We start from the raw sequence: 10821 nt of genomic DNA on the forward strand, positions 1-10821 counted from the left end.
AAACCAAGCTTGTCACGAAGTTTATTTTCTGTCATGAAGTATGTAACCTCACCTTGTGAAGGGGATTCCTTGCCATGCATAATCGGAGGATGTTCATGTTGAAAAATAAAAGAATTTATTGCTCGACCAATCATCAGATTCATCCATTCATTAGTTGCAAGGCATGAGCCGAGCAGGATAAAGTGATAGGCTCATGATGAAAGGAAAAATGCATAATAATAGGCTCCTGGCAAAAGCAAAATGCATCTGGTGAGAGATGGAAAAGTTGAAGGCCCATGGTGAAGGGCTTCTGGCTAGAGGTCGAATGGAAAGATAAGGGCATCTTCTTCAGTTGAAAGGCAAAGGCTAAAGCCGGTTCAAGGCTGATGGATGTCCCTTGGAAGCCCTAGGGGAATGTAGTGGGGTGGGAAACACGTTATTGGTGCTCTCGTCGGTAGATAAAAAAAGGAACCTTGAAAGAAAGACACTTTAAGTGACATGAAAGAAGCTCATATGTAATAGTAAAATCTCCCAAAGGGCCTTACCTGCCGACACTAAAGATTGACTACAACAATAATACTGTAGATAGACTGTCCTTGCCTGGGAGATAGGACTTCACTGTCTTGGATTTTCTGCCTACCTGTTTCTTTTCAGTTGCCGTGTGTAGTTCTGTCGGTTTCAGAGACTGAGGAGTATGAGAGATGTGGAGTGGTTAATTCTAGAGGGATCTCTTCAAATATAGGTTAAAGGTCAATACGAATAGCTAATATACACATGCATGAGCAGATCCAATAGCTAATTAGTTAAGAAACTTTCGCGTTTTCATAGTTTTTTGCAGGTTAAGATGCCAAAAGGCAAACAACTTGTGTTTTTTTTCAGCATAAGATAGTGGGGTTTTTTCAAACAAACCTAATTATTTTTTGCCTGGATTTGTTTGCCTTTGTTACTGCCTCTCTTTGTGCGCTGGATTTGGGTCTCGTGAAAGAGCTGGACCTGGAACTAGAACTTGAACGTGAAGTATAGCTCCTTCAATCATCTGCCTTAAACGGATTGGGTTACTTGGTAATAGCAATCGATAGAATTCCTCCTGTTCGACTTTTCCTTTGTCCAAAGCATGTTTGGTAATTTTTTTTAGATAAACCACAGTTACCAAACCTAGATGTCTATTTCAATATGGCATGCAATCACCTGAAATGCATGAAATCAGATATTTGGCTCCAGCAAAAGCGCCACATTACTACTTGATACACCACCTGTAGGATTGTCGAGACATATGGAAAAAGTGCCACATTACTGCTTGATACACCACCTGTAGGATTGTCGATACATATGGCATCTGCTGCATATGACACCCATGTTAAAAAACTTTGCATATAAAAAATATTTGCATACCACAAAACTTTGCCCCAACTGGACTTTGGATAAAATGAACTTTGGATAAAATGAACACACGAAAAAATCACTGCTCCCTGAACTTTGGATATAAAATGAAGTGCAACATAATTTTTTTTGGATATAAACAAACCTTTTAATTAAAATGCAGGGTGCTAGAAAAATTTGTATATAAAAAAGTTACCACAATATTTCCGTAGCAGGCCACGTGAAGGTCGTAATAAGAGGTAGAATATTTTTCAAACAAAATCTTTGGTTAAAATTTCAGTGAATGACAAACTTTGGTTAAAATACGTATAGGCAAAAAAAAAAATCGAGCAAAAGATGAATTAATGCAGGGTCAACGATCAATCGATCGATATAGTCCCCCTAAAGGCAGGGACTAATAATTTGAATCATTTTTTTTTCCAATTATTTTTCTTCTAATTCTTCTTTTATCAAAATTCTTCCTTGAGTTTCTCCCTTTGAACTATTTATGTTGCATATATGTAAACTAATCACTAGCTTTATGTTGAATATATGTAATCTAATCACTAGCTTAGATCAATATTAACTTCACTTGGATGCATCAAATATTTTCTTACCCAAAAAAGGGTTCGCATCTTGAGAGATCTGATCCCTCTTGGTGCTCGGTAGATTTAGTATTGAGATAGATTTATGAGGGTTTAGTTATTAATTATGATTAATTATAATTATAATCATTAACTATTTTATTTTATTTTATTTTATTAATAGTAATTTATGAAGAAAATTTTGAAAATCAAATATAAAAGATATATATTTCTCATTTTTTTAAATTATATTTTTTTAATTATTGAAATTTAAATTTGTAAAATATAAAAAGTATAAAAAATAACTATTATCTTAAATTGGCTTAAATGCAATACAATTCCTAGCAAGTTTGTGATTTCTTGTCATTTTAAAATACACTTTTGAATGCATAATACATTTTCACACTAAAAAACTCCTCAAATCTTTGCAAATTAAACAATTTAGACCTTTGCAAATTAAACAATTTAAACGTAAGCATATGATTTATAAAAATTTCTACTGGATTTTGAATAAAATTGACTCAAAAAATGTATTGATAAAAAATTTCATAACCTTTAATTATTAGTCTATTTATAAACTATAGTGTTTAATTTTTTATTTATTTATTTATAATTTTTTAATTTCACTTATAAATAGAGATAAAGATTTTCATGTATGTTATTTAGTATCATTATTATTAAAATGACTTTTTTTTATGACAATTTTAATCAAAATCTGACAAAATTTTTAAAAAACTTGAGTTTAAATTATTTAATTGCATAATTGGAGTGCCCTAGGATTTTTGAGAGTGCTCAATCCATTTATGAATTTAAAAATGTATTTTAAAGAACATAAAATCTTGAAATTGTATTGCTAGATTTCGTCTATAAATTAAACTAAGCCTATAGTTATATTTTATATTAATTATTTTAATGAACCTCACACACATTATTTTGTATAATAATAAATTTATTACTATTTTAAAAATATTATAGTTAGATTTAACTTCTCTACATTAATATTAATTATTCTTTTTCTTAAACATAATTGATTTTAAAAATATTATTAAATTATGTTTTCTTTTAATTTCTATTAAATCAAATAATATATAAAAACATCACTCAAGTCTATAGCTTACTAAATCACTTAGTTTTAATAGTTAAATTTGATGGTGTAAAAATAGCTTTTAAAAAAAGTGTTATGGTCCATGGTTCAGCTACAACACATGATTTTATACTGATATTTATTTAATGTATTAAATTTTAAAAATGATTTTATTATAACCTATTCAATTTATTAATTTTTATTTTTTGAATTTTCCATGATTAAAATACATTATTGTCATTTCATTTTATCTTTATATATTTTTTAATTTAAATATCAATTAAAATATATAAAATTTACATTTTTTTATCTATACATATTTTTCTAAACATTTCAAAAATACTAACAAAAGTCTTACTTTACACCTCCCTAATGAATGTAGATTGCTTCTAAACCTAATTACACCTCTTTCTATTTCAACTTGTCTTGGCTCTCTCTGGACACAACCTATCCAATTTATTAATTTTTGTTTCTAAAATTTTCCTATAATTAAAGTACATTATTATGATTTTATTTTATCTTTATATATTTTTTAATTTAAATATCTATATATATATATATCTATATATATATATCTATATCTATATCTATATCTATATATATATATATAATGCTAACAAAATTCTTACATTACACCTCCCCTAGTGAATTTAGAGTGCTTCTGGGCCTAATTACACCTATCTTTATTTAACCTTGCTTGGCTCTGTCTTTACACCCATCAAAAAGTTAAATAGTTCAGAACGAAAAGCGTTTAATTATTAGAATTTTTATTTTTAATGTTTAAAAGTTCCATCTCATTTTAATTTTAATTCATAATTTTTTTGTTTTCAAGTTATGTTTTTATTAATATAAAAATGATATATTATTATTTTTGTGGAATAGGTAATTTTGTATATATAATTGTTGCTATTTCACCATGTAACACAATAAATTCATAAAAGTTATAAGGATAACTTACATAAGAAAATTGGATGCACATGAGAGGATCGGTTTGCAACTTTTGGGCTAGGGTTTCTGCCAACGATCTCTGACCCAGTCCTCATTCGGGCCATTACACCTACTGATCCCTCTCAATGGCAGCGTCTCAGGGGGAGGCTCTCAATGCCTCCCCCAACGTCAATGCTGATATGACCCAAAAGACGTCAGCCGACACAAACCAACCTACTCAAGGCAATGCACAGGGCTCTGCAACAGGCCAAAAACCGCAGGATAACAATACGCAGAAGATTCCACCGGGCGATAAGCCGGACAGTCAAGAGGACAAAATGACGGAAGCGCAAGGTACCACAGAGGTACCCAAAGCCACCTCTGCTACCTGCAGACCAATAGCAACGGAACGTCCCAAAATCGAGCTACCGAGCCACAGGATCAATGCCCAGATCCAGTACATGAGAGACCACGCGCTGATTGGCAAATTCGTCGGGTTCTGGCCAACTGAAAAGGCCCTACATGGATGGATTAGGGCCAAATGGAAGCCAAAAGGGCAGGTAACACTGCAACTCAGACCCAAAGGATTCTTCACTACCATTTTTAACTGCCTCGAAGACAAGAATCGAGTCATGGATGAGGGCCCCTACTTTTTCAACTCCTCAGGTCTCTATCTCCGGGACTGGATCGAAAGATTCAACCCGGATAAAGAGGACTTTAGCTGGGCGCCTGTCTGGATTCGACTCTACTCCCTGCTACTGGAATATTGGGATGAAGAATCCCTAAAGGATATTGGCAATGGTCTTGGTGAATTCATTAAAATTGCAGAGGAAACAAAGCTCAGGCAGTACACCTCCTATGCTCGGATCTGCGTCTTCATGCACCTCGCGCAAGCTCTCCCTGACTCAGTAAGTCTCTATCATGATGATTATGAATGGGTGAAAACCATAGATTATGAACATGTGCCTTTTAGATGCAGGAAATGCCATACCCATGGCCATTTATTCCATGATTGTCCTCTGAATGCGCCTCCTTGTAAGCCCTCGGATCCTGCCTCTACCCCTGATGCTGAAGGCTTCACTAAAGTCCAGAACCGGCGCCGCCACAACAAGAAATCCCCTCCTCTGAACCCCAAACCCCCCTCTCAAGCCCCGATTCCACCCTCTACCAGCAATAGTTTTGAAATCCTAGCCACCCCTATTTCTGATACCCCCCTCTCGGAAGCCACCCCCAAGCCCCCGCTTAACTCGATGCCTGAATCTAGCTCTAGCCATCTTCACAACATGGAGGTTGACACTACTGGGGCTAATGAGAGCCAGATCACTCCCATGGAAGATGAAAATGAAATGGTCGATATAGGAGACCTAGACATCTTCACTCTAGAGCAAGCATGCAAAAAAAGGATTTTGACCAGATCTCGGAGAAGCAGATCGAGAACCTAACTGTGGCTCTTGCCCGCGTGCAGCAGCATCAAAAATCCCTAGGCATCCAGCAGGGAAGCCCATGGGATGGGAAGAAACTCTTTAAAGACTCAAAGAAGAGAGGGAGGAAATCTGATCTACAGAGGACTATCCTCCTGGGGGAGATGCTTGTAGAATCTAGTAGGTATCCCAAACTTACATATAGTAGGTATCCGTGAAGTAAGTTCTCAATGAAACTCATCTCGTGGAATATAAGGGGTCTAAATGGCCCCTCAAAAGTCCGTATGATCAAAAATCTGATACAGATGGAAAGACCTCAAGTCTTTTTCCTGCAGGAAACTAAATGCACAAGTCAAACCCTTGGCCCCATTCTTTCAAAAGCCTGGCCAGGGTGTCACTCCGTCGCGGTAGATGCCTTCGGAGCCTCAGGCGGTCTAGCCATTGCTTGGGATCCGAAATCTGTTTCAATAAATGATGCCCACGCTGCTCATAATCTAATTCAGGCCTCTTTCCACATCCATGGGACCAATCTGCATGGGCATCTATCTAATGCATATTTCCCTCAGGAGGCTGCAAGGAAAATCGCTCTATTAAACACGGTAGAACAACTCAATTCTACCAGAGCTCACCCCCTCTGGATCCTGGGGGGCGATTTTAACATGATAACTAGCCTGGATGAAAAAAAAGGTGGCAAAGAAAAACTAGAGGCGGATAGCAACCATTTCAAAGACTTCATCCAACGGAACTGATTGATCGATCTTCCTTATGGAAATCACACCTAGAACAACAAGAGAGTGGGCACACAACAGATAGCATCCAAACTGGATAGATTTCTCCTTTCTGACAATGCTATACATATTGGAGGCGATTTCCAAGCCACAATCTTGCCTTTTTCAGGGTCGGACCACTGGCCTATTTCTCTGCAATGGTCCAGACCAGGGGACTGCATCAAAAGACCCTTCCGATTTGAGGCTTTCTGGCTCTCCCACCCAAGCTTCAAGGAAATGGTTCACTCTGCTTGGCGGGCTTTCATTCCTCCTCCAGGTTCCAAGATGTTCCAGTTTCAGCAGCACCTCAAAGATCTCAAAGCCCGCATTAAAGACTGGAACCATTCTACCTTTGGCAACATTTTCCAACAACAAAAGCTCCTGGAACAAGAAATGGCGGAGCTACAGCTTCGCATCATCCAAGAAGGCCACAATGAAGCATCTGACCTGAAAGAGCAAAGTCTCCTCAAACAGTTGGAGGAAAGAAGGCAGCAAGAAGAGATTCTCTGGAAACAAAAATCCTAGATCAGATGGTTAAAGGAAGGGGAATGGAATACTAAATTTTTCCACCGTTCTACCATTCAACGTAGGATGTGTAACAATATTAACTTTCTCCTTAGCCCAACAGGAGAAAGACTGGAGCAACATCAGGCCATAGAAGCTGAATTGGTCTCTCATCTCAAATCGGTGGTGCAGGAAGACTAGTTTGACAGGCGACCAACAATTAACAAAATCCTGCAACACATACCAAAGCTAATCACGGAGGAGCACAATCAACTTCTTCTTCGCCCTGTCACTCTTTTGGAAGTTGAACAGGCTGTCCTCCAAAACAAGGAAGGTAAAGCTCCAGGACCTGATGGCTTCACTTCCAACTTCTTCCATCATTTCTGGGATTTGATCAAAGATGAGATCTGGCAGTTAGTGGAGGAGTCCAGATCCATGCATTGGCTTCTCCCATCTATTAATGCTACTTTCATAACCCTGATCCCCAAGGAGGACCAAGCAGCCACGCCTGACAAATTTCACCCCATTGCCCTCTGCAATGTCATCTACAAGATCATCTCCAAAGTAATTGCCAACAGGTTAAAGCCGCTGCTTCCTTTGCTCATCTCTCCTGAGAAAACTGGTTATGTAGAGGGGTGACAAATCCTTGATGGCATCATTCTCACTCATGAGATTATTCATTCACTGAAGCAGACCAAAAAGCCAGGTATGCTCCTTAAGATTGATTTATCAAAAGCTTTTGACAAACTTAATTGGAATTTCATTCAACAGATGTTAGCAGCTTTTGGTTTCAGCCCTCCTTGGATAAGATGGGTCATGAGCCTGATCTCCTCTTCCTTTTTCTCCGTCCTGGTCAATGGTATCCCTTCTCATCCCTTCTCCCCCTCTCGTGGCATTCGCCAAGGCGATCCCCTGTCCCCCTTTCTCTTTGTGCTCATGGCGGAGGGGCTAGGTCGTACCATCAATCATGCCCTTCATTCGCATCAGCTCCGTGGCATCTCCATTCATGAGACCCCAGCTCACACCCACCAGCAATTCGTGGATGACACTATGCTGTTTGGTCATCCTTCCGCCCAAGAAGCCTCTGCCTTCAAGAGCTTGCTTGATTTGTTTTTCGAAGCTTCAGGAATGACTGTCAATGCCTCCAAGTCGCAAATCTTCTTCTTTAACACTGCTCTGCTCATTCAACAACGCATTGCTAGAATCCTCGGATTCTCCATTGCCAAGCTACCTACCAAGTACCTTGGAGCCCCCTTGATTGTCTCAGCTCTCAAGCACTCTTCTTGGAGAACTCTCTTGGATAAACTCGAAGCTAAATTATCCTCCTGGACTTTTCGCCCCCTCAACCTTCCTAGTAGACTTATTCTGGTCAAGTCTGTCCTTCAATCCATGCCCCTCTATCTCTTCTCGGTCCTTGCAGCCCCGAAATGGGTCCTCAAGCAGATCAGATCTCTTCAGCGCAACTTCCTGTGGGGAGCATCCGGACAGAACAGAAAATGGGCCTTGGTCAAGTGGAATACGATCTGCAAGCCAAAGTTAGCGGGGGGTCTGGGCCTCCGCGACCCTCAGCACAGCAACGCTATCATGGGGGCTAAGATCTGGTGGCAATGGCTATCCTCCCCCTCCTCCCCATGGGCGAGACTCTGGAATGCCAAATATGCCAACCATAGACCCCATTCAGAGCTCATTCGACTGTCTATTGCGGAAGCAGGCTCACTGATCTGGAACGCTGCTAAACAACACCGTCTTCTTATTCAGGAACATAGTTTCTGGGAGGTCTGCAACGGTCGCACAGCTCGGTTCTGGACAGACTCGTGGCAACAGCAACCCAAGCTCCTCTCAACCATCAAACCGCCCCTCCAGCTTGATTTGATCGCTCCTCTGGAAGCCACGGTTCACCAATTCTGGGAGGAAAACCACGCTCAGGGGTACAGGCACTGGAAAACGGCTGCAAGCTATTTGAACAACCAGCAAGTTCAGGCTCATCCAGCACTAGAAGTAGAACTAATCAACAGGAAAATCAGATACATGGACAAGCAGGATGTCCTTCGCTGGGGACACTCTCCCAAAGGCAAGTTCACCACTCAGGAAGCCTATGCCCTGATGACCCAGACTCTCGACCCCCTTGACCCCATCTGGAAAGAGTTGTGGTCATCGCAGCTTTGGCCCAAGGTTTCCTCGTTCTTGTGGCTGCTCTGTCACAAGAAAATCCTCACATGGGACAATTTAATGAAGAGAGGCTTCACTGGGCCTTCCAGATGCCCCAACTGTAATAATCAAGAGGAGACCATTCAACATCTTATGCTGACTTGCCCTCTGGCTGCCTTCTTTTGGGAAAGTGTCAGCTCTAAGTGCAGAAGGGACGGCCGACAGTCTGAGGACTTAAATACTATCATTCGTAACTGGCCAGCTGCACCCTACCGATGCAATCTGCTCAACTCTCTCTGGAGGCACACTCCAGGTCTCACCTTATGGCATATCTGGAAGGAGAGGAATAGACGGATCTTCAAGAACCAGTCCACCCCTCTGGAAATCCTCTGGTTCAATTACTGCAGTAATCTCCAGGAAACCTTAGCGCTGCAAAAATGGCAGCAGGAAGACTTCCCCACTCTGCCCCTGGAGCAACAAGTTTGGAACAATTGGCAGCTCAAGCTCAATCCGAGTCCTGAGTCGATTGGTCGACGAGTCCCGAAGGAAAATTCTAGTGATAAATGGGTCCCCCCAGATGGTGTCATAAAGCTTAACTTTGACGGAGCCTCCAAAGGCAATCCTGGGGAGGTGGGTTTTGGGGGAATTTTTCGCAACCATAAAGGGGACCCTATGCTCGTTTACTATGGCTCTATGGGATGGGATACCAATAACTCTGCGGAACTAGAAGGTCTATGGCAAGGTATGCAGCTAGCCCAGCTCTATAATTTTTTCCCCATCGAGATTGAGGGCGACTCCCAAATCCTCATCAACATGATCAGTAAGATCCTCTCAGGCTCCCCTCCCTCTAGAGTAGCGGACAGTTGGAGACTCATGGCAAGATTGGAACTCATAGCTGACTGGTTGCAAGAGCACAGAGCTATCTACCTCAAGCACACTAGAAGATCTGGCAACAAAGTGGCAGATCTGCTGGCTAACAAAGGGGTAACGAATGCCCAGACCCTCTCTGTAGGGCCCCTCTCTAGTCTCAATGATAGCAAACTCCTTCAGGAATGCACTCAGCTGGTGCATCAGGACAACTTCACCCCGGATGCGGGTGGGCAATGACGTTATGAGGGTTATGATCTGGCAGGCGGGCGTGTGGCAAGCCCACTGGTTTGCCTGCGGAAGGCATTTACTCACATCCGGAACAATAAATTTGATGGGTCGTCACCCTACGCGGCATTTATGCCGGTGGGGAGGCCGAGACACCAAGAGCTTCAATACGAAGCCTCCGGCCCCTTCGTCCCCGTCCTCAGTTGAGAATTCAGATGCTTTGATTTGGAATTGTGGTGCTCTGCCAGTCTCCATGTCGAGGCAGCTCTTGCCTGTAGGTTCTCGTTGTTCGCCGGAAGCTGAAGTGCACAGCCTTCGCACCACTATTGGAAGGCGCTGCCCGCTGGCCTCCTGCATTAGTTTTATCCCTGGTTACCATTACTCGCACAGCCCATTCTGTGCTCGGCACCTCCCTGCTCTGTTCGGCTTTTGCCCCCACCTTCCTCCGCTGGGACCCTCTGTCAATTCTGCCTTCTCTCACGATTTCTGTGTTGCAATGCCAAGGCTGAGGCATCATCTGAGATGCCACAGGGGAGGCTCCAGGCGTCGTCGCTCCCCTTCCCCTTCCTCTCACTCGTCCTCCTCTCGCAGTCCCAGTGAAAGTGCTCCCCGTCGTCTTCGTGGCAGTGGTCAAGCTCGTCGCCTTCCTCCCTCCCCGCGGAATGATACCTTCACCTCTCACCATTCCTTTGAACCTCGGCCTGCTTTCACTACCTCTATTCAGAATCCTTCCACCGCTGTCTTCCATTACCATTGCAACTCCTCCCGCCCCTTGGTCATTGCGACGGTTACTGTTTCTTTCAAAGAGATACCCGAGGTGATTCCTGCTCCCCCGTCTTCTGCGCCCCCTATTAGCTCGCAGGCCTCTCCTTCTGTACCACCTGTTTCTCTGCCCGTAGACAAAGGTCCCTCTCGCTTGGCAGGTGAAAGTAGCTCTGGCCCACTCCAGGCCA

At 41.9% G+C, this 10821-nt stretch overlaps 1 protein-coding gene across 1 annotated transcript; it reads left to right on the forward strand.

Moving 5' to 3' along the window:
• Nucleotides 1-5584: 5584 nt before the first annotated feature.
• On the forward strand, nucleotides 5585-6103 carry LOC149252938 (uncharacterized). The gene has a single exon (XM_089454315.1). It carries the CDS (start codon nucleotides 5585-5587, stop codon nucleotides 6101-6103), a length of 519 nt encoding a protein of 172 aa, XP_089310441.1.
• The last annotated feature ends 4718 nt before the right edge of the window (nucleotides 6104-10821 follow it).

This window comes from Pinus tabuliformis, chromosome 7 (genome assembly GCF_031772625.1).
Source record: "Pinus tabuliformis cultivar Carrire ecotype Pingquan chromosome 7, CPIR1, whole genome shotgun sequence".
Taxonomy (NCBI): Eukaryota; Viridiplantae; Streptophyta; class Pinopsida; order Pinales; family Pinaceae; genus Pinus; species Pinus tabuliformis.